Here is a 26,524-nt window from a genome sequence, read left to right as displayed (position 1 = left end):
TTTTTTTTTTTTTACACTTTTTACTGAATTAAGAAGGTGTGGATATCAATTTGCTACCATCACTACACTAAGGGAGAACGTGTATTCCTCTGTTTTAATTAGAGTATAATCCATCTCGAGACTCCCAGGGTCAAACTAATTATATGTGTGGTATAATGTAATGACGGGTAACGTTAATCCGGAATTACACGTGCTATGTACAGATCTTATCCTATATAACATAACCGCTTATCCGCTCTATCCGGATTTAAATGTTGGCCACAGCCCCGGTGTGAGCGTTCCCTCGGCCTGTCCTCACAATATCCTGGGAGTGTTGTGTACTATTCACAATCTAATCACCCATACATAGCTATTCTAACCTCAGAATTTTTTTTATTCAAATCCGATTAAAATTAAATTTTTCAGTTCGGTAAGTCTAGTGAAGGCGGAGAGAGGAATAATACTCAGCCATTTTTTCTGTACTGGACCTCGACGGGTACAACACGTAAACAAACAATACAAAAGGAAGCAGGCGGACACACAGACAACAGCATTGTCATAGCCAAACACGAGATTTACCGGAAATTAACGGAATATACCGGAAATTATTGAAATTTGTATAATGTCTCTCGTGTCTTACCAAAATTGAATATTAGATGAGATGGAACGAGACGATTTCGTCAAGGTGTTAGCAGGAAAATATTCGTATTCTATATTAATGTGCGAGTTGGAGTGTTAACAGGAATATTTCTCTTAACTATGGGCGTAGCAGTTGCTGTCAAAAAAGTATAGGATTGCTCACTTATTCAAGAAAAACAAAACTCTTCAGGAATTTAACTAACTTTGAATTCATCAGAATGTTTTTGTGATGTGGACACCTGCGGTAGACAGTCTTTGTATCCGTTAACGTGTGTGAAAATTCCACCATATTAAATGCTATTAACAATTACAAGGACACATGTAATCAATGATTACAAAGACATCTCTAATTAACAATTACAAAGACATCTCTAATCACCAATTACAAAGACATCTCTAATTAACAATTACAAAGACATCTCTAATTAACAATTACAAAGACATCTGAAATCACCAATTACAAAACCACATGTAATCAATAATTACAAAGACACCTTTAATTCCGTGATTTTATCACGTGACCGCAATGCCTTTCGTTTGGAATGCTGCTCTTACAAAATCAAAGGGATTATCGATGGGCCGGACTGGTGTTAAAATTGGAAATATTACTTAGCGATTTAATTCTGCGCTAGGGTTTACATTTCTGGCGATATTTTGTATTTATCGTTGAAGTTGGCTGTCCAGAACTATATTTACATGTCTGGAGAAAGAATTCTGATCATTATAAAGATTTAAGAATGATATATTTCGGCAAATCCAAGACGGCTGCCTCATAAGTTACAAGACAACCGACTAAAAATCAAATATGTCTACCATGTCTAGTTTTGAGACGGTCCTTGCACAACTGGATGAGGAGGCCAAACGAGAGAGGGCGCTGCAGCTGCAGGCAAAACAAAAACTCCAAAAGTCAGCGACAGTTGCGTATGTTCTGGCTTTCTCCCTGGGGATGTTTGGAGCCCATCATTTTTATCTGGGGAGGCCATTGTTCGGGGTTGCCTACCTTCTGACTCTCGGTCTGTGTGGTGTGGGCTATATCGTCGATCTCTTCCGAATTGGCTCGCTGGTCGAGGAGGCCAACGATTTTACAGAGGACTTGGACGATGAGGTAGACACCAAGACCAACGTGGACGCTTATATATTGTGGTTCCCGTGTGGAATTCTGGGTAAGTTTATATATTGTGGTTCCCGTGTGGAATTCTGGGTAATTATATAAATTTATGTATTGGGTTCCCGTGTGGAATTCTGGGTAAGTTGATATATCATGGTTCCCGTGTGGAATTCTGGGTAATTATATAAATTTATATATTGTGGTTCCTGTGTGGAATTCTGGGTAAGTTTATATATCATGGTTCCCGTGTGGAATTCTGGGTAATTATATAAATTTATGTATTGGGTTCCCGTGTGGAATTCTGGGTAAGTTGATATATAATGGTTCCCGTATGGAATTCTGGATAAGTTTATATATTGTGGTTCCCGTGTGGAATTCTGGGTAAGTTTATATATCATGGTTCCCGTATTGAATTCTGGGTAATTATATAAATTTATGTATTGTGGTTCTCGTGTGGATTTCTGGGTAAATTTATATATTGTGGTTCCGGTGTGGAATTCTGGTAAATTTACATATTGTTGTTCTTGTGTGGAATTCTGGGTAAATTTATATATTGTGTCTGGGTAAATTTATACATTGGGGTTCCCGTGTGAAAATATGGGTAAATTTATATATTGTGGTTCCTGTGTGGAATTATGGGTAACTTTAGATATTGTGGTTCCGGTGTGGATTTCTTGTTTTATATTTGGTTCTAAGTTTATATATTATTATAGACTGGGTCCCGCCTCAGTTACCTCCTTTGCGCACGCTTCCCTAATATAAGCGGAGCGCAGCCTGAATGAGAGTAGAGAACTACTGTTAGAGAAGGGAACCCGTCCATATAATATAGTTCCCAAGAGGAATTCTGGGTAAGTTTATATATTGTGGTTTCTGTGTGGAATTCTGGGTAAGCTTATATATTGTGGTTTCCGTGTGGAATTCTGGGTAAGTTTATATATTGTGGTTTCTGTGTGGAATTCTGGGTAAGTTTATATATTGTGGTTTCTGTGTGGAATTCTGGGTAAGTTTATATATTGTGGTTTCTGTGTGGAATTCTGGGTAAGTTTATATATTGTGGTTTCTGTGTGGAATTCTGGGTAAGTTTACTTAATCTTATAAGAATGGTTTAGGCATTGTCTGCAGTTTTTAATTTTGTTTGGCAGTTTTTTTTCCTTAAAGGGACAATTCAGTCTTAGTGTACATTAAAAATTGCACATATTTCGGAAACAAGCCAGTAATAATAGAAACCAGAGTAGTTGGTTTTACTGTGATATGCCAGAAAAGCCCTCTGTAGTGAAATGTATGTTAAATGTTCGAACTCGCTTACTGTCTGCCATTACACATATTGTTCAGATGTATTGTATGCCGAACCATGGCCTTTGCCTGTGTAGTAAAGAATTTTTTGTCTAGAACTACTCATATCGCTCTTACAGTAGTGTGTTTACCTTATTAGATGCATGTTCTTGTCTAAAATATCTCCATCAACTCCACAGTGGTTATGTTTGCATTTGTTTAACGTGCATGAATTTGGCTCGCGTATGGGTGCAGCGTACATGTTGTACCTGCCTAATCGGAATTTGGAATTTCAACGGTATCAATCAAAATACTAAACAACGTCGTGGAATTTGTTAATTTTTCTTGTTATATGTTTCATAAGGAATGTAGAACAATACATTTATGCCATATTTTGCTTCGTGGTTATGTAACAGAATTAACTTCACTGAATTGTCCCTTTAATCTGTTGCAAAATAGAAGTTTCTTAAACCATAATATTTCCATTTGCTCAGGTCTTACATTATAACGCTAACGCGCGTTATTCAATTTGTCTGCAATCCTGGGAGAATTATAGGTCCTGGGCCATAAATCAATAAGATAAGAAAATGTATATCGATGGGTTAAGATGAGGTTACAACAGCGTAATCTGTGTAAACAATGAAGATTCATTTCGCTGTTTTACCATACGGCATAAAAGGGCGACGGCGGGAAACATAAAAGGAAGGAAAATAAGATTTAATTCTTTTGAATTAATTGTTCAGAAGGTGCTGATACGTGTAGTATCAAAGGTAAGCTAATAAATTTGCGATTCTACAAAATTATCATTTAATCTCGTTTTACATTCCTGTTTCAAAAATTAAAAGCCGTTTCCGAAAGGTATAGGGCCTTTATCACATATCAGCCTTAGGGTGTATTTATATTTGTTAGGTGAATATTAGGTTGATATGTTGTAATTAAGAATGACGCCGATCTGTCACTTTATGTATAACATGATTCAGTACATCCTCGATACTCCAAGGGTTCCGATCACTTACGATATCTACACCCCTGGACTATCTCATAGTGAAATTGAAGGCAGCTCAGCGGAAAACATTTGACCAATCACAGGGCAGCAAAGATTCCCTTTGAAGACTACAGAACATCAAAGCAACACAGTCAACCACAATGTACCGTTATACGGCTCATTTGATGTACATCAAATGACTAAATTACATGTTCTGTTGCCTCCAGTTTTACTATGATATAGTCCAGAGGTGTAGAGATCTTAAGTGATCGGAACCCCTGGAATATCGAGGATGGATTCAGTAGTATTTGTCGACCGGGTCATGATGGTAAATTAGTAGATGGCTTGATTATAATGCGCCGTATTAACAGGGATAGCACTTCAATGTCGCACGGTATGGTATGTTAGATAGGTCAGATCAGAATACTAATGGAATTACAGCTTAAAGGAAGTACGTAAGATAAAAACACAAAACCTAGTCTTATTCTCAACTGTCTATCGAAGTTATAGTAGTAAACAGGACAACAGTTTTATAGTAAATATCCCTAGTTTTTAATCATTTTTCAAATCTCGTATTTTCTGAAAAAATAAATCACATGACTGTTATGTATATTCATCAGTCCATCCACCAAATACAAATAATGTATGACAACATCCATCTTCATTGAACTGGCCCTAGTGAAAATATCTGCATGAAGACGTTTATTTTTAAACCACTGATTTAAAACAAAAACACCTAACTAACAGTCAATCACTGGTGAGATTTAACATTGTAACAGTGTAATACATGTAAGTCCTTTACCACCGGGTGTAGGTGGTACAGTCAATCACTGGTGAGATTTAACATTGTAACAGTGTAATACATGTAAGTCCTTTACCACCGGGTGTAGGTGGTACAGTCAATCACTGGTGAGATTTAACATTGTAACAGTGTAATACATGTAAGTCCTTTACCACCGGGTGTAGGTGGTACAGTCAATCACTGGTGAGATTTAACATTGTAACAGTGTAATACATGTAAGTCCTTTACCACCGGGTGTAGGTGGTACAGTCAATCACTGGTGAGATTTAACATTGTAACAGTGTAATACATGTAAGTCCTTTACCACCGGGTGTAGGTGGTACAGTCAATCACTGGTGAGATTTAACATTGTAACAGTGTAATACATGTAAGTCCTTTACTACCGGGTGTAGGTGGTACAGTCAATCACTGGTGAGTTTTAACATTGTAACAGTGTAATACATGTAAGTCCTTTACTACCGGGTGTAGGTGGTACAGTCAATCACTGGTGAGATTTAACATTGTAACAGTGTAATACATGTAAGTCCTTTACCACCGGGTGTAGGTGGTACAGTCAATCACTGGTGAGTTTTAACATTGTAACAGTGTAATACATGTAAGTCCTTTACTACCGGGTGTAGGTGGTACAGTCAATCACTGGTGAGATTTAACATTGTAACAGTGTAATACATGTAAGTCCTTTACCACCGGGTGTAGGTGGTACAGTCAATCACTGGTGAGATTTAACATTGTAACAGTGTAATACATGTAAGTCCTATACCACCGGGTGTAGGTGGTACAGTCAATCACTGGTGAGTTTTAACATTGTAACAGTGTAATACATGTAAGTCCTTTACCACCGGGTGTAGGTGGTACAGTCAATCACTGGTGAGATTTAACATTGTAACAGTGTAATACATGTAAGTCCTTTACCACCGGGTGTAGGTGGTACAGTCAATCACTGGTGAGTTTTAACATTGTAACAGTGTAATACATGTAAGTCCTTTACCACCGGGTGTAGGTGGTACAGTCAATCACTGGTGAGATTTAACATTGTAACAGTGTAATACATGTAAGTCCTTTACTACCGGGTGTAGGTGGTACAGTCAATCACTGGTGAGATTTAACATTGTAACAGTGTAATACATGTAAGTCCTTTACCACCGGGTGTAGGTGGTACAGTCAATCACTGGTGAGATTTAACATTGTAACAGTGTAATACATGTAAGTCCTTTACCACCGGGTGTAGGTGGTACAGTCAATCACTGGTGAGTTTTAACATTGTAACAGTGTAATACATGTAAGTCCTTTACTACCGGGTGTAGGTGGTACAGTCAATCACTGGTGAGATTTAACATTGTAACAGTGTAATACATGTAAGTCCTTTACCACCGGGTGTAGGTGGTACAGTCAATCACTGGTGAGATTTAACATTGTAACAGTGTAATACATGTAAGTCCTTTACCACCGGGTGAAGGTGGTACAGTCAATCACTGGTGAGTTTTAACATCGTAACAGTGTAATACATGTAAGTCCTTTACCACCGGGTGTAGGTGGTACAGTCAATCACTGGTGAGATTTAACATTGTAACAGTGTAATACATGTAAGTCCTTTACTACCGGGTGTAGGTGGTACAGTCAATCACTGGTGAGATTTAACATTGTAACAGTGTAATACATGTAAGTCCTTTACCACCGGGTGTAGGTGGTACAGTCAATCACTGGTGAGATTTAACATTGTAACAGTGTAATACATGTAAGTCCTATACCACCGGGTGTAGGTGGTACAGTCAATCACTGGTGAGTTTTAACATTGTAACAGTGTAATACATGTAAGTCCTTTACCACCGGGTGTAGGTGGTACAGTCAATCACTGGTGAGATTTAACATTGTAACAGTGTAATACATGTAAGTCCTTTACCACCGGGTGTAGGTGGTACAGTCAATCACTGGTGAGTATTAACATTGTAACAGTGTAATACATGTAAGTCCTTTACCACCGGGTGTAGGTGGTACAGTCAATCACTGGTGAGATTTAACATTGTAACAGTGTAATACATGTAAGTCCTTTACTACCGGGTGTAGGTGGTACAGTCAATCACTGGTGAGATTTAACATTGTAACAGTGTAATACATGTAAGTCCTTTACCACCGGGTGTAGGTGGTACAGTCAATCACTGGTGAGATTTAACATTGTAACAGTGTAATACATGTAAGTCCTTTACCACCGGGTGTAGGTGGTACAGTCAATCACTGGTGAGTTTTAACATTGTAACAGTGTAATACATGTAAGTCCTTTACTACCGGGTGTAGGTGGTACAGTCAATCACTGGTGAGATTTAACATTGTAACAGTGTAATACATGTAAGTCCTTTACCACCGGGTGTAGGTGGTACAGTCAATCACTGGTGAGATTTAACATTGTAACAGTGTAATACATGTAAGTCCTTTACCACCGGGTGTAGGTGGTACAGTCAATCACTGGTGAGTTTTAACATTGTAACAGTGTAATACATGTAAGTCCTTTACCACCGGGTGTAGGTGGTACAGTCAATCACTGGTGAGATTTAACATTGTAACAGTGTAATACATGTAAGTCCTTTACTACCAGGTGTAGGTGGTACAGTCAATCACTGGTGAGATTTAACATTGTAACAGTGTAATACATGTAAGTCCTTTACTACCAGGTGTAGGTGGTACAGTCAATCACTGGTGAGTTTTAACATTGTAACAGTGTAATACATGTAAGTCCTTTACTACCGGGTGTAGGTGGTACAGTCAATCACTGGTGAGATTTAACATTGTAACAGTGTAATACATGTAAGTCCTTTACCTCCGGGTGTAGGTGGTACAGTCAATCACTGGTGAGATTTAACATTGTAACAGTGTAATACATGTAAGTCCTTTACTACGGGTGTAGGTGGTACAGTCAATCACTGGTGAGATTTAACATTGTAACAGTGTAATACATGTAAATCCTTTACTACGGGTGTAGGTGGTACAGTCAATCACTGGTGAGATTTAACATTGTAACAGTGTAATACATGTAAGTCCTTTACCACCGGGTGTAGGTGGTACAGTCAATCACTGGTGAGTTTTAACATTGTAACAGTGTAATACATGTAAAGTCCTTTACTACGGGTGTAGGTGGTACAGTCAATCACTGGTGAGATTTAACATTGTAACAGTGTAATACATGTAAGTCCTTTACTACCGGGTGTAGGTGGTACAGTCAATCACTGGTGAGTTTTAACATTGTAACAGTGTAATACATGTAAGTCCTTTACTACGGGTGTAGGTGGTACAGTCAATCACTGGTGAGATTTAACATTGTAACAGTGTAATACATGTAAGTCCTTTACCACCGGGTGTAGGTGGTACAGTCAATCACTGGTGAGTTTTAACATTGTAACAGTGTAATACATGTAAGTCCTTTACTACGGGTGTAGGTGGTAGTCAATCACTGGTGAGATTTAACATTGTAACAGTGTTATACATGTAAGTCCTTTACTACGGGTGTAGGTGGTACAGTCAATCACTGGTGAGATTTAACATTGTTACAGTGTAATACATGTAAGTCCTTTACCACCGGGTGTAGGTGGTACAGTCAATCACTGGTGAGTTTAAAATTGTAACAGTGTAATACATGTAAGTCCTTTACTACCGGGTGTAGGTGGTACAGTCAATCACTGGTGAGATTTAACATTGTAACAGTGTAATACATGTAAGTCCTTTACCACCGGGTGTAGGTGGTACAGTCAATCACTGGTGAGATTTAACATTGTAACAGTGTAATACATGTAAGTCCTTTACTACGGGTGTAGGTGGTACAGTCAATCACTGGTGAGATTTAACATTGTAACAGTGTAATACATGTAAGTCCTTTACCACCGGGTGTAGGTGGTACAGTCAATCACTGGTGAGTTTTAACATTGTAACAGTGTAATACATGTAAGTCCTTTACCACCGGGTGTAGGTGGTACAGTCAATCACTGGTGAGATTTAACATTGTAACAGTGTAATACATGTAAGTCCTTTACTACGGGTGTAGGTGGTACAGTCAATCACTGGTGAGATTTAACATTGTAACAGTGTAATACATGTAAGTCCTTTACCACCGGGTGTAGGTGGTACAGTCAATCACTGGTGAGATTTAACATTGTAACAGTGTAATACATGTAAGTCCTTTACTACGGGTGTAGGTGGTACAGTCAATCACTGGTGAGATTTAACATTGTAACAGTGTAATACATGTAAGTCCTTTACTACGGGTGTAGGTGGTACAGTCAATCACTGGTGAGTTTTAACATTGTAACAGTGTAATACATGTAAGTCCTTTACTACGGGTGTAGGTGGTACAGTCAATCACTGGTGAGATTTAACATTGTAACAGTGTAATACATGTAAGTCCTTTACTACGGGTGTAGGTGGTACAGTCAATCACTGGTGAGATTTAACATTGTAACAGTGTAATACATGTAAGTCCTTTACCACCGGGTGTAGGTGGTACAGTCAATCACTGGTGAGTTTTAACATTGTAACAGTGTAATACATGTAAGTCCTTTACTACCGGGTGTAGGTGGTACAGTCAATCACTGGTGAGTTTTAACATTGTAACAGTGTAATACATGTAAGTCCTTTACTACCGGGTGTAGGTGGTACAGTCAATCACTGGTGAGATTTAACATTGTAACAGTGTAATACATGTAAGTCCTTTACTACCGGGTGTAGGTGGTACAGTCAATCACTGGTGAGATTTAACATTGTAACAGTGTAATACATGTAAGTCCTTTACTACCGGGTGTAGGTGGTACAGTCAATCACTGGTGAGATTTAACATTGTAACAGTGTAATACATGTAAGTCCTTTACTACCGGGTGTAGGTGGTACAGTCAATCACTGGTGAGATTTAACATTGTAACAGTGTAATACATGTAAGTCCTTTACCACCGGGTGTAGGTGGTACAGTCAATCACTGGTGAGTTTTAACATTGTAACAGTGTAATACATGTAAGTCCTTTACTACCGGGTGTAGGTGGTACAGTCAATCACTGGTGAGATTTAACATTGTAACAGTGTAATACATGTAAGTCCTTTACTACCGGGTGTAGGTGGTACAGTCAATCACTGGTGAGATTTAACATTGTAACAGTGCAATTCATGTAAGTCCTATACCACCGGGTGTAGGTGGTACAGTCAATCACTGGTGAGATTTAACATTGTAACAGTGTAATACATGTAAGTCCTTTACCACCAGGTGTAGGTGGTACAGTCAATCACTGGTGAGATTTAACATTGTAACAGAGTAATACATGTAAGTCCTTTACTATCGGGTGTAGGTGGTATAGTCAATCACTGGTGAGATTTAACATTGTAACAGAGTAATACATGTAAGTCCTTTACTACCGGGTGTAGGTGGTACAGTCAATCACTGGTGAGTTTTAACATTGTAACAGTGTAATACATGTAAGTCCTTTACTACCGGGTGTAGGTGGTACAGTCAATCACTGGTGAGATTTAACATTGTAACAGTGTAATACATGTAAGTCCTATACCACCGGGTGTAGGTGGTACAGTCAATCACTGGTGAGATTTAACATTGTAACAGTGTAATACATGTAAGTCCTATACCACCGGGTGTAGGTGGTACAGTCAATCACTGGTGAGATTTAACATTGTAACAGTGTTATATATGTAAGTCCTTTACCACCGGGTGTAGGTGGTACAGTCAATCAGTGGTGAGTTTTAACATTGTAACAGTGTAATACATGTAAGTCCTTTACTACCGGGTGTAGGTGGTACAGTCAATCACTGGTGAGATTTAACATTGTAACAGTGTAATACATGTAAGTCCTTTACTACCGGGTGTAGGTGGTACAGTCAATTACTGGTGAGATTTAACATTGTAACAGTGTAATACATGTAAGTCCTTTACCACCGGGTGTAGGTGGTACAGTCAATCACTGGTGAGATTTAACATTGTAACAGTGTAATACATGTACGTCCTTTACTACGGGTGTAGGTGGTACAGTCAATCACTGGTGAGATTTAACATTGTAACAGTGTAATACATGTAAGTCCTTTACCACCGGGTGTAGGTGGTACAGTCAATCACTGGTGAGTTTTAACATTGTAACAGTGTAATACATGTAAGTCCTTTACTACCGGGTGTAGGTGGTACAGTCAATCACTGGTGAGATTTAACATTGTAACAGTGTAATACATGTAAGTCCTTTACCACCGGGTGTAGGTGGTACAGTCAATCACTGGTGAGATTTAACATTGTAACAGTGTAATACATGTAAGTCCTATACCACCGGGTGTAGGTGGTACAGTCAATCACTGGTGAGTTTTAACATTGTAACAGTGTAATACATGTAAGTCCTTTACCACCGGGTGTAGGTGGTACAGTCAATCACTGGTGAGATTTAACATTGTAACAGTGTAATACATGTAAGTCCTTTACCACCGGGTGTAGGTGGTACAGTCAATCACTGGTGAGTTTTAACATTGTAACAGTGTAATACATGTAAGTCCTTTACCACCGGGTGTAGGTGGTACAGTCAATCACTGGTGAGATTTAACATTGTAACAGTGTAATACATGTAAGTCCTTTACTACCGGGTGTAGGTGGTACAGTCAATCACTGGTGAGATTTAACATTGTAACAGTGTAATACATGTAAGTCCTTTACCACCGGGTGTAGGTGGTACAGTCAATCACTGGTGAGATTTAACATTGTAACAGTGTAATACATGTAAGTCCTTTACCACCGGGTGTAGGTGGTACAGTCAATCACTGGTGAGTTTTAACATTGTAACAGTGTAATACATGTAAGTCCTTTACTACCGGGTGTAGGTGGTACAGTCAATCACTGGTGAGATTTAACATTGTAACAGTGTAATACATGTAAGTCCTTTACCACCGGGTGTAGGTGGTACAGTCAATCACTGGTGAGATTTAACATTGTAACAGTGTAATACATGTAAGTCCTTTACCACCGGGTGAAGGTGGTACAGTCAATCACTGGTGAGTTTTAACATCGTAACAGTGTAATACATGTAAGTCCTTTACCACCGGGTGTAGGTGGTACAGTCAATCACTGGTGAGATTTAACATTGTAACAGTGTAATACATGTAAGTCCTTTACTACCGGGTGTAGGTGGTACAGTCAATCACTGGTGAGATTTAACATTGTAACAGTGTAATACATGTAAGTCCTTTACCACCGGGTGTAGGTGGTACAGTCAATCACTGGTGAGATTTAACATTGTAACAGTGTAATACATGTAAGTCCTATACCACCGGGTGTAGGTGGTACAGTCAATCACTGGTGAGTTTTAACATTGTAACAGTGTAATACATGTAAGTCCTTTACCACCGGGTGTAGGTGGTACAGTCAATCACTGGTGAGATTTAACATTGTAACAGTGTAATACATGTAAGTCCTTTACCACCGGGTGTAGGTGGTACAGTCAATCACTGGTGAGTATTAACATTGTAACAGTGTAATACATGTAAGTCCTTTACTACCGGGTGTAGGTGGTACAGTCAATCACTGGTGAGATTTAACATTGTAACAGTGTAATACATGTAAGTCCTTTACCACCGGGTGTAGGTGGTACAGTCAATCACTGGTGAGATTTAACATTGTAACAGTGTAATACATGTAAGTCCTTTACCACCGGGTGTAGGTGGTACAGTCAATCACTGGTGAGTTTTAACATTGTAACAGTGTAATACATGTAAGTCCTTTACTACCGGGTGTAGGTGGTACAGTCAATCACTGGTGAGATTTAACATTGTAACAGTGTAATACATGTAAGTCCTTTACCACCGGGTGTAGGTGGTACAGTCAATCACTGGTGAGATTTAACATTGTAACAGTGTAATACATGTAAGTCCTTTACCACCGGGTGTAGGTGGTACAGTCAATCACTGGTGAGTTTTAACATTGTAACAGTGTAATACATGTAAGTCCTTTACCACCGGGTGTAGGTGGTACAGTCAATCACTGGTGAGATTTAACATTGTAACAGTGTAATACATGTAAGTCCTTTACTACCAGGTGTAGGTGGTACAGTCAATCACTGGTGAGATTTAACATTGTAACAGTGTAATACATGTAAGTCCTTTACTACCAGGTGTAGGTGGTACAGTCAATCACTGGTGAGTTTTAACATTGTAACAGTGTAATACATGTAAGTCCTTTACTACCGGGTGTAGGTGGTACAGTCAATCACTGGTGAGATTTAACATTGTAACAGTGTAATACATGTAAGTCCTTTACCTCCGGGTGTAGGTGGTACAGTCAATCACTGGTGAGATTTAACATTGTAACAGTGTAATACATGTAAGTCCTTTACTACGGGTGTAGGTGGTACAGTCAATCACTGGTGAGATTTAACATTGTAACAGTGTAATACATGTAAATCCTTTACTACGGGTGTAGGTGGTACAGTCAATCACTGGTGAGATTTAACATTGTAACAGTGTAATACATGTAAGTCCTTTACCACCGGGTGTAGGTGGTACAGTCAATCACTGGTGAGATTTAACATTGTAACAGTGTAATACATGTAAGTCCTTTACTACGGGTGTAGGTGGTACAGTCAATCACTGGTGAGATTTAACATTGTAACAGTGTAATACATGTAAGTCCTTTACTACCGGGTGTAGGTGGTACAGTCAATCACTGGTGAGTTTTAAACATTGTAACAGTGTAATACATGTAAGTCCTTTACTACGGGTGTAGGTGGTACAGTCAATCACTGGTGAGATTTAACATTGTTACAGTGTAATACATGTAAGTCCTTTACCACCGGGTGTAGGTGGTACAGTCAATCACTGGTGAGTTTTAACATTGTAACAGTGTAATACATGTAAGTCCTTTACTACGGGTGTAGGTGGTAGTCAATCACTGGTGAGATTTAACATTGTAACAGTGTTATACATGTAAGTCCTTTACTACGGGTGTAGGTGGTACAGTCAATCACTGGTGAGATTTAACATTGTTACAGTGTAATACATGTAAGTCCTTTACCACCGGGTGTAGGTGGTACAGTCAATCACTGGTGAGTTTAAAATTGTAACAGTGTAATACATGTAAGTCCTTTACTACCGGGTGTAGGTGGTACCGTCAATCACTGGTGAGATTTAACATTGTAACAGTGTAATACATGTAAGTCCTTTACCACCGGGTGTAGGTGGTACAGTCAATCACTGGTGAGATTTAACATTGTAACAGTGTAATACATGTAAGTCCTTTACTACCGGGTGTAGGTGGTACAGTCAATCACTGGTGAGATTTAACATTGTAACAGTGTAATACATGTAAGTCCTTTACCACCGGGTGTAGGTGGTACAGTCAATCACTGGTGAGATTTAACATTGTAACAGTGTAATACATGTAAGTCCTTTACTACGGGTGTAGGTGGTACAGTCAATCACTGGTGAGATTTAACATTGTAACAGTGTAATACATGTAAGTCCTTTACCACCGGGTGTAGGTGGTACAGTCAATCACTGGTGAGATTTAACATTGTAACAGTGTAATACATGTAAGTCCTTTACTACGGGTGTAGGTGGTACAGTCAATCACTGGTGAGATTTAACATTGTAACAGTGTAATACATGTAAGTCCTTTACTACGGGTGTAGGTGGTACAGTCAATCACTGGTGAGTTTTAACATTGTAACAGTGTAATACATGTAAGTCCTTTACTACCGGGTGTAGGTGGTACAGTCAATCACTGGTGAGTTTTAACATTGTAACAGTGTAATACATGTAAGTCCTTTACTACGGGTGTAGGTGGTACAGTCAATCACTGGTGAGATTTAACATTGTTACAGTGTAATACATGTAAGTCCTTTACCACCGGGTGTAGGTGGTACAGTCAATCACTGGTGAGTTTTAACATTGTAACAGTGTAATACATGTAAGTCCTTTACTACCGGGTGTAGGTGGTACAGTCAATCACTGGTGAGATTTAACATTGTAACAGTGTAATACATGTAAGTCCTTTACTACCGGGTTTAGGTGGTACAGTCAATCACTGGTGAGATTTAACATTGTAACAGTGTAATACATGTAAGTCCTTTACTACCGGGTGTAGGTGGTACAGTCAATCACTGGTGAGATTTAACATTGTAACAGTGTAATACATGTAAGTCCTTTACTACCGGGTGTAGGTGGTACAGTCAATCACTGGTGAGATTTAACATTGTAACAGTGTAATACATGTAAGTCCTTTACTACCGGGTGTAGGTGGTACAGTCAATCACTGGTGAGATTTAACATTGTAACAGTGTAATACATGTAAGTCCTTTACCACCAGGTGTAGGTGGTACAGTCAATCACTGGTGAGTTTTAACATTGTAACAGTGTAATACATGTAAGTCCTTAACCACCAGGTGTAGGTGGTACAGTCAATCACTGGTGAGATTTAACATTGTAACAGTGTAATACATGTAAGTCCTTTACTACCGGGTGTAGGTGGTACAGTCAATCACTGGTGAGATTTAACATTGTAACAGTGCAATTCATGTAAGTCCTATACCACCGGGTGTAGGTGGTACAGTCAATCACTGGTGAGATTTAACATTGTAACAGTGTAATACATGTAAGTCCTTTACCACCAGGTGTAGGTGGTACAGTCAATCACTGGTGAGATTTAACATTGTAACAGAGTAATACATGTAAGTCCTTTACTACCGGGTGTAGGTGGTATAGTCAATCACTGGTGAGATTTAACATTGTAACAGAGTAATACATGTAAGTCCTTTACTACCGGGTGTAGGTGGTACAGTCAATCACTGGTGAGTTTTAACATTGTAACAGTGTAATACATGTAAGTCCTTTACTACCGGGTGTAGGTGGTACAGTCAATCACTGGTGAGATTTAACATTGTAACAGTGTAATACATGTAAGTCCTATACCACCGGGTGTAGGTGGTACAGTCAATCACTGGTGAGATTTAACATTGTAACAGTGTAATACATGTAAGTCCTATACCACCGGGTGTAGGTGGTACAGTCAATCACTGGTGAGATTTAACATTGTAACAGTGTTATATATGTAAGTCCTTTACCACCGGGTGTAGGTGGTACAGTCAATCAGTGGTGAGTTTTAACATTGTAACAGTGTAATACATGTAAGTCCTTTACTACCGGGTGTAGGTGGTACAGTCAATCACTGGTGAGATTTAACATTGTAACAGTGTAATACATGTAAGTCCTTTACTACCGGGTGTAGGTGGTACAGTCAATTACTGGTGAGATTTAACATTGTAACAGTGTAATACATGTAAGTCCTTTACCACCGGGTGTAGGTGGTACAGTCAATCACTGGTGAGATTTAACATTGTAACAGTGTAATACATGTACGTCCTTTACTACGGGTGTAGGTGGTACAGTCAATCACTGGTGAGATTTAACATTGTAACAGTGTAATACATGTAAGTCCTTTACCACCGGGTGTAGGTGGTACAGTCAATCACTGGTGAGTTTTAACATTGTAACAGTGTAATACATGTAAGTCCTTTACTACCGGGTGTAGGTGGTACAGTCAATCACTGGTGAGATTTAACATTGTAACAGTGTAATACATGTAAGTCCTTTACCACCGGGTGTAGGTGGTAGTCAATCACTGGTGAGATTTAACATTGTAACAGTGTAATACATGTAAGTCCTTTACCACCGGGTGTAGGTGGTACAGTCAATCACTGGTGAGATTTAACATTGTAACAGTGTACAGTCGAGACTGTCTGAGCGACCCCCTGTATGTAGCGACTCCCTGTCTTATGTGACCTTACTTGAGACCCCCCAACGTATTTTGCTATATAATGGGTCTGTTTTCAGCGACTCCCTGTCTTACGTGACAAGCGACCATGTTTTTACAACCCAAACATCATAAAAAGTCTGTCTTGAGCGACTTTCCATTCGCCTGAGGCCATAATTATGATAGATAAAGAGGTGTGAACATCAAACTAAACATCGACTGTTGACTACGATAAGAGTACATTACTGTGTAACCAGTTTTGACGGATCATGAAAGATCGTTTTTTTCCCACAAAAATTTGCCTTAAACTATTAAAAAGGCTAGATATCATTCAGATATCTCTCCTACTAAACAATGGTAAACATTGACAATTAATAACGGAACACATTAAATAAATCGGCATGTTTTATTTCGCCTACCGTATCATCCTATGGCTTGGCGTGGGTGACTCTCTTCTTGTTTTGTACATGGCATTTACGACCAAACATAATTTCGTTCTTTGATATGATTAAACAGTCATTATAACTGTCATCCCATAGTCAGAAACTCTATATTTTCTTCAAAAGTTTCTCATAACACCAAAAAGTCTTGTAAAAGCAAATGCACACGACTTGGGCTTCTGTAATGGCCGCCATTTGGTAGCAGTGTACAGTAGATTTGTAAAATTCAGCAAAATAAAGCCCAGGTTTTTAAAATGGTACCTCTACTGTACAGTAGTAATGTTTTTTAATTTACACAACATCTGCAATTGTTTTGCATTGGTTGTTTTCTGACAAGTGTGATTTTTGTATTTTTTTTTCAAGCCTGAAAAACCATGACACACAAATAATTTTTAATTGCAAAAAAATGAGATTTTTAACCCAAAATTGCACCCCCTCCAGATAGAATTTTTTCTTGAACAAAGTTTAAAACCAAGCATCAATGTATGTCTGCTTGTAATTTATAACTAGATCTAAATGATTTTTAATTAAAAAAAAAATTAAATAATTTTTCATTTTTTTTTTAAATTATTATTTTTGATTTATTTTTTTAAAAAATCAGGTAATTGATATATTTATAATGAAGAATTTTACAGACAATTAAAGACAGATTTTTGTACAGTGATGTTGCGGATGAATTTGGACTGCCTTAAGTGACTCCTTGTCTTATGTGACTTTTTTTTGATGGTCCCTTGGAAAGTCACATAAGACAGTCTCGACTGTAATACATGTAAGTCCTTTACTACCGGGTGTAGGTGGTACAGTCAATCACTGGTGAGATTTAACATTGTAACAGTGTAATACATGTAAGTCCTTTACCACCGGGTGTAGGTGGTACAGTCAATCACTGGTGAGATTTAACATTGTAACAGTGTAATACATGTAAGTCCTTTACCACCGGGCGTAGGTGGTACAGTCAATCACTGGTGAGATTTAACATTGTAACAGTGTAATACATGTAAGTCCTTTACTACCGGGTGTAGATGGTACAGTCAATCACTGGTGAGTTTTAACATTGTAACAGTGTAATACATGTACGTCCTTTACTACCGGGTGTAGGCGGTACAGTCAATCACTGGTGAGTTTTAACATTGTAACAGTGTAATACATGTACGTCCTTTACTACCGGGTGTAGGTGGTACAGTCAATCACTGGTGAGTTTTAACATTGTAACAGTGTAATACATGTAAGTCCTTTACTACCGGGTGTAGGTGGTACAGTCAATCACTGGTGAGATTTAACATTGTAACAGTGTAATACATGTAAGTCATTTACCACCGGGTGTAGGTGGTACAGTCAATCACTGGTGAGATTTAACATTGTAACAGTGTAATACATGTAAGTCCTTTACCACCGGGCGTAGGTGGTACAGTCAATCACTGGTGAGTTTTAACATTGTAACAGTGTAATACATGTAAGTCCTTAACCACCAGGTGTAGGTGGTACAGTCAATCACTGGTGAGTTTTAACATTGTAACAGTGTAATACATGTAAGTCCTTTACTACCGGGTGTAGGTGGTACAGTCAATCACTGGTGAGATTTAACATTGTAACTGTGTAATACATGTAAGTCCTTTACCACCGGGTGTAGGTGGTACAGTCAGTCACTGGTGAGATTTAACATTGTAACAGTGTAATACATGTAAGTCCTTTACTACCGGGTGTAGGTGGTACAGTCAGTCACTGGTGAGATTTAACATTGTAACAGTGTAATACATGTAAGTCCTTTACCACCGGGTGTAGGTGGTACAGTCAATCACTGGTGAGATTTAACATTGTAACAGTGTAATACATGTAAGTCCTTTACTACCGGGTGTAGGTGGTACAGTCAATCACTGGTGAGTTTTAACATTGTAACAGTGTAATACATGTAAGTCCTTTACTACCGGGTGTAGGTGTTACAGTCAATCACTGGTGAGATTTAACATTGTAACAGTGTAATACATGTAAGTCCTTTACTACCGGGTGTAGGTGGTACAGTCAATCACTGGTGAGTTTTAACATTGTAACAGTGTAATACATGTAAGTCCTTTACCACCGGGTGTAGGTGGTACCGCGGGGCTCTTTATGAGGGGATGGGGGAGGGGTCACTATTTTGCTCAATTTTAGGAATGTTCAGTTATGTTTTGGAAATTCCCAACAGCTTAACTACATGTACCACCCTCTTTCTTGTTTAGGCGATTTATATTTACTGAAATTACTTTACTTCCACTGATAAAGCATCATCGATACTCCAGGGGTTACTATTACTGACGTTATATCCACCCCTTACATGAAACTTCCTCCTAGTAAAACTGGAGACAACAGAACAGGTAATTTAGTCCTTTGTTGTACATCACAGAAATCGTAATACGGTACACTGTGGTTGACTCTGTGGCTTTGAAATTGGGCGTCGCTCTCTCTGTAAAATGTTTTTGCAGACCTTTGACTGCTCATAATTTTTTCTCCTGGACTGCCTTCAGTTTTAGTATATGTACGAGATAATCAGCGATAATGATAGTAACCCCTGGAGTATTCAGTATGGATATCAAGAGTACGATATATTCTCCTATCTAAAACAAGACCGTATGCTTTTTCAACAAATGCCTTATCAATTAATGCATACATATTTTGTTGACTTGTAACAGCACTCTTTCCATGTTTACGATCACCACTTGTGTATGAGTTATCGCCCCTTGTTACCATGCTAACAGTGCTCCCCCACATCTGGTGTTGCAGGTTTCCACCATTTTTACCTGGAGAATTATGTCCTAGGTATCGTCTACCTCTGTACGTTCGGAGTGTACGGTTTGGGATGGATTGTGGATTTTTTCAGGATTCCTTCCCTTGTTTCTATTTATAACACACCACTGGAAAATGTTCCGAAGAAGAAAAGTCAAACAACGGCTTATCTGTTCGCACTATCGCCATTCGGAGTACTCGGACTTCACCATTACTACCTGAACCGGTGGAAGTGGGGACTGTTATATACGGTGACGTGCGGGGTGTTCGGGGTGGGTTGGTTGGTGGATTTGTTCCGGGTACCTTACCTAATACACCGTGAGAACCGCCATCTCCGTGGGGAGGGACTCGGATTGGTCCACACTGACGATGTCTACCTGTTGTGGTTTTCGTTCGGGTTGTTCGGAGTCCATCATTACTACTTAGGTAGAAAGGGCTGGGCGTTACTATACCTATGTACCTTCGGAATGTTCACTATCGGTTGGCTATTTGATGTTTTCCGTATCCCTTGCCTCGTTTTGACACAAAACAACCACAACTGTGATAACGACATCGATGACGTTAAGTGCTCAGGCCAAGTCGATTTTTTACCCGCTATTTACGAAAAGACGGTAGAATATGAACACACACCAGAGAGAAAAATCGTCATAGAGACTACACTGGACCCAGGTCATTTCGCCATAATGAAGAAACCACATGTAAAATCCAACACGCAGCCGAAACAGTACGAAAACTCGTTTTTTCAGCCGTTAGAATCGCCCATACACCGTCGGTCTCTGTCCTCATCCAATTTGGCGGGAAAACTTGGACCAAAACGAGCACCATCTGTGCGTACCGCGAAAACGAAAGTTCAATCGATTTCATCGTCTTCGCGTAATAGCTGTGAGGGTCCCGAGGATGATGATGTGGTGATCACGAAGGTTGTAACAACACCCCGAGGGACTAGTACACACACAAGTCTTCCATCTACTCCCCGCGATGGCGGCAAAACAACATTCGACGAGTACAATGATATGGACGACGAACTTTCGTTAAACTCACCACGTAGTGAAACGGAAATAAAAATGCCACTAAAACCCAGAAACTGCACAGAAAGCGATACACTCAGGCGTGGAACGGAAATAAAAAATCCGGTTGTATCTAGGGATCGTGTACAGCTGGAAACTTCACTTCATGAAACAAAAGAAAAAGTTCCGATTACTCCGAACAGTGGTATCGAGACGAGCACACAACGTCAGGAATTAAAAGTGAAGAAGTCAATTAAATCTAGCAATGCCACAACACCCATGGCCACAAAGGAAACACGCAAGAATACGCACAATGGTATGACGATTAATACAGCAAATAATGATGACGTGGAACACAGATGCATAGATTTAACAACTCGGAAAAAGGACAGACATAGTATATTTCCAAAATCTTGCTTGGGTGATATAACAAACGAATCCTTAGACCCACGGGAAATCCCACGTGCTGATGACGAAGTCGTGAAAAAGATCGTCATTACACCACGTGATACGCAGAACAAAGTAAAAAGCCCGCGTTTTAATGACGTAGGTATCACAACTATTGGATCTAGCCCTCGAATCGATGACGAGGAACTCAAGAGAATGCGACGAGGCCCTGTGTGGGACGGAAGAGGTGCGGATATCCGAGGTAAAAGATCGTGCTGTTAAAGATGCTCCACCGCTGACAAATGGTATTTTTTCACTATGAAAAACAGGAGCAGACGATTTAGTATTTTTCTTCAATTACAAAAGTTACTTTCTTTACACCATTACCACCATTGAAAAGTTTGAGCTTCTAATTTTACTTCAAGTTAAAAATATGAAAAATAATTAATTGCATCCCGAAAAAATTCCGTGACACTATATCCTTTATAAAATGAAGTACTGACTGCGCATGCACCAAGGGCGAAATAAATTATTTTATATTATTTTTTTGTGTGTTAATTAGGCATATTTATATACACGAGTTAACACCAATTATTGTTCAAATGATTAACATCGTTTATGCTCTGTCGGCGGTGGAGTTAACGGTCATCGGGATCCGGAATATTTTATTTGAGGATTAACTTGAATATATTTTTTATGTTATGGAGATATAACAAAAAAAATCTGACTGTACTCTAAATAAACCGGGGAGCCGGTTTATGACGAGAGTACACTCAGACATTTGTGTTATATCTCCATAACATAAAAAATATATCCAAATTAATCCTTATAATTTAATTTAATAAAGAAAACCTCATCAAAGTTTATTTTTGGACTCTTTTGTCTATGAAATCCTTACACCATCATCTCAGCCAGTCAGAAGCGACGTTACAAACGGTGACGCCATTTTTCCTTTATGGGCTGATAAAATTAATTTTAAAGCCAATGAAAATACTCGTAACAAGCAAAACTGGATTATTTGTTTTTAACCAAACAAATATGTAACATTCTAATTGAAAAAAAAAAGCATAACATATTGCAAAATTAAACCTATCGTTATTACTATAAATTACATCGCAGACCTGGTTGTGAGATACCTACTCAGGTTACACAACTGACATGAGTGCAACATAACTAACCTGAGTGTAACATAACTGACCTGAGTATAACATAACTCACATGAGTGTTACATAACTGACCTGAGTGTTACATAACTGACCTGAGTGTAACATAACTGACCTGAGTGTTACATAACTGACCTGAGTGTTACATAACTAACCTGAGTGTAACATAACTGACCTGATTGTAACATAACTGACCTGAGTGTTACATAACTGACCTGAGTGTAACATAACTAACCTGAGTGTAACATAACTCACATGAGTGTAACATAACTGACCTGAGTGTTACATAACTGACCTGAGTGTAACATAACTAACCTGAGTGTAACATAACTGACCTGAGTGTAACAAAACTGACATGAGTGTTACATAACTGACCTGAGTGTAACATAACTGACCTGATTTTAACATAACTGACCTGAGTGTAACATAACTGACCTGAGTGTAACATAACTGACCTGAATGTAACATAACTCACATGAGTGTTACATAACTGACCTAAGTGTAACATAACTGACCTGCGTGTAACATAACTGACCTGAATGTAACATAACTCACATGAGTGTAACATAACTGACCTGAGTGTAACATAACTGACCTGAGTGTAACATAACTGACCTGAGTGTAACATAACTGACCTGAGTGTAACATAACTCACATGAGTGTTACATAACTGACCTGAGTGTAACATAACTCACATGAGTGTTACATAACTGACTTAAGTGTAACATAACTGACCTGAGTGTAACATAACTGACATGAGTGTAACATAACTGACCTGAGTGTAACATAACTGACCTGAGTGTAACACAACTGACCTGAGTGTAACACAACTGACCTGAGTGTAACATAACTGACCTGAGTTTAACATAACTGACATGAGTGTAACATAACTGACCTGAGTGTAACATAACTGACATGAGTGTAACACAACTGACATGAGTGTAACATAACTGACATGAGTGTAACATAACTGACCTGAGTGAAACACAACTGACATATGTGTTACATAACTGAAATGAATGTAACACAACTCACATGAGTGTAACATAACTAACCTGAGTGTAACATAACTGACCTTAGTGTAACATAACTCACATGAGTGTTACATAACTGACCTGAGTGTAACATAACTGACCTGAGTGTAACATAACTGACCTGAGTGTAACATAACTGACCTGAGTGTAACATAACTGACCTGAGTGTAACATAACTGACCTGAGTGTAACATAACTGACCTGAGTGTACAATGTTACATAGCTAACCTGAGTGTAACATAACTGACCTGAGTGTAACATAACTGACCTGATTGTAACAAAACTGACCTGAGTGTAACATAACTGACGTGAGTGTTACATAACTGACCTGAGTGTAACATAACTAACCTGAGTGTAACATAACTGACCTGAGTGTAACATAACTGACGTGAGTGTTACATAACTGACCTGAGTGTAACATATCTAACCTGAGTGTAACATAACTGACCTGAGTGTGTAACATAACTCACATGAGTGTAACATAACTGACCTGAGTGTTACATAACTGACCTGAGTGTAACATAACTAACCTGAGGGTAACATAACTGACCTGAGTGTAACATAACTGACATGAGTGTTACATAACTGACCTGAGTGTATTATAACTGACCTCAGTGTAACATAACTGACCTGAATGTAACATAACTCACATGAGTGTTACATAACTGACCTAAGTGTAACATAACTGACCTGAGTGTAACATAACTGACCTGAATGTAACATAACTCACATGAGTGTAACATAACTGACCTGAGTGTAACATAACTGACCTGAGTGTAACATAACTCACATGAGTGTTACATAACTGACCTAAGTGTAACATAACTGACCTGAGTGTAACATAACTCACATGAGTGTAACACAACTGACATGAGTGTAACATAACTGACATGAGTGTAACACAACTGACATGAGTGTAACACAACTGACCTGAGTGTAACACAACTGACCTGAGTGTAACATAACTGACCTGAGTGTAACATAACTGACATGAGTGTAACATAACTGACCTGAGTGTAACATAACTGACCTGAGTGTAACATAACTGACATGAGTGTAACACAACTGACATGAGTGTAACATAACTGACATGAGTGTAACATAACTGACCTGAGTGTAACATAACTGACATGAGTGTAACATAACTGACATGAGTGTAACATAACTGACCTGAGTGTAACACAACTGACCTGAGTGTAACACAACTGACATGAGTGTAACATAACTCACATGAGTGTAACATAACTGACCTGAGTGTAACATAACTGACCTGAGTGTAACATAACTCACATGAGTGTAACACAACTGACCTGAGTGTAACATAACTGACATGAGTGTTACACAACTCACATGAGTGTAACATAACTGACCTGAGTGTAACATAACTGACCTGAGTGTAACATAACTGACATGAGTGTAACATAACTGACCTGAGTGTAACATAACTGACCTGAGTGTAACATAACTGACATGAGTGTAACATAACTGACATGAATGTAACATAACTGACATCGAGTGTAACACAGTTGACATGAGTGTCACACAACTGACATGAGTGTAACACAACTCACATGTGTGTAAGATAACTGACATCACTGTGACACAACTGACATCAGTGTAGCACAACTGACATGAGTGTAACAACATACATGAGTATAACACAACTCAATCAAATGAGTGTAACATAATTGACATCAGTGTAACACAAATGAGATAAATCTAACATAACTGACATGAGTGTAATAACATACATGAGTATAACACAACTCAATCAAATGAGTGTAACATAATTGACATCAGTGTAATACAACTCTCATCAGTGTGATACGGGTGACCTTATTTTTAATTGCTAACCTTTATATTACAGAAACGTGTGGAGGACTTTCTCCAAGGGAAGTTACTCAATGGATGAGTTGGAGAGACGATGATATCATACTGTGAACGACACTCGGCACCAAACCCTCTTAGAGATAATTTGTCACCATGACTACACGACAAAAGAAAAGTTGTAATGGGGATTTTGCACACAGCTCTGTGCGACGGACGGAAGATTTCTGACCTATGGTCGTCGGCAGAGCTACGATTCCGTCTGTCCTGTTGACCGTAGTGTTGCAAACATCCAGCGGAGAAAATGTTATAATTCACGTTTGTCAAGTAAATGTGTAATTAAATTAAACAATACCAAGCATTTCTAACATAAACTGATTATTTACTTACACAAAATGTGCCCATGCCACCTGCTTGTCTAAATTATGTTTGTAAACAAATAGTGTATAGCTAAGTTGTCAAGTTATTTCTATTTGAGTTGCTTCCCTTTAATTTTGTTCAGATTGTACTGGTACGTTGCAATCGGATACCCTCGGAGAAATTTCCTGTAATCTTTCTGAAATCTTCCTGAAATCAGATTGACGGAAATTATTCCGAGATGTCGCGATTGGGTACGTTGGCTAAGACCGTCATTGACTATATATCACCTTACCATATAGTGTTTATATGCAGTGGGTCTATAGGTTTATTTGGTCCATATTAGGCATGACGGTGATTTATAAAAGCAGGTGCATTAGGTAAAGGTTTGGATTGGCCAATGGAATATTTTGGTGCATAAGTGCCGTTATTTGTGAGGATAGACGTTTATACTTATGATATGGTGTGAAAGGACTTGACCAAGTGTGGAATGCCAACATGAACAGTGCATTATTAACTTTGTATTGATTGACTGCGGAGTAATAAAAAAATGTGAACGTTATTTATTTTGTCAAGTAATTTATCGCACCAAATTACATCCCTAAAGAACTTGTACGTCACGCAGGTGAACGAACTTGTACCTCACGCTGGTGGGCGAACTTGTATGTCACGCATGTGGGCGAACTTGTACGTCACGCAGGTGGACGAACTTGTACGTCACGCAGGTTGACGAACTTGTATGTCACGCAGGTGGACGAACTTGTACGCCAGGCAGGTGGACGAACTTGTACGTCACGCAGGTGGACGAACTTGTACGTCAGGCAGGTGGACGAACTTGTACGTCACGCAGGTGGACGAACTTGTACGTCACGCAGGTGGACGAACTTGTATGTCACGCTGGTGGACGAACTTGTACGCCAGGCAGGTGGACGAACTTGTACGTCACGCAGGTGGACGAACTTGTACGTCAGGCAGGTGGACGAACTTGTACGTCATGCAGGTGGAC

At 39.1% G+C, this 26,524-nt stretch overlaps 1 protein-coding gene across 1 annotated transcript; it reads left to right on the top strand.

Moving 5' to 3' along the window:
- Positions 1-1,228: 1,228 nt before the first annotated feature.
- LOC138306344 (uncharacterized) lies at positions 1,229-26,071 on the top strand. The gene is made up of 3 exons (XM_069246777.1): positions 1,229-1,781; positions 19,741-21,399; positions 25,202-26,071. The coding sequence occupies exons 1-3, from the start codon at positions 1,424-1,426 to the stop codon at positions 25,273-25,275; spliced, it is 2,091 nt and encodes a 696-aa protein (XP_069102878.1). The 5' UTR covers positions 1,229-1,423; the 3' UTR covers positions 25,276-26,071.
- Positions 26,072-26,524: the final 453 nt, after the last annotated feature.

Source organism: Argopecten irradians, chromosome 13, assembly GCF_041381155.1.
Source record: "Argopecten irradians isolate NY chromosome 13, Ai_NY, whole genome shotgun sequence".
Taxonomy (NCBI): Eukaryota; Metazoa; Mollusca; class Bivalvia; order Pectinida; family Pectinidae; genus Argopecten; species Argopecten irradians.
Note: the sequence above shows the minus strand (reverse complement) of the source record. Positions and strands in the feature narration are given on the sequence as shown.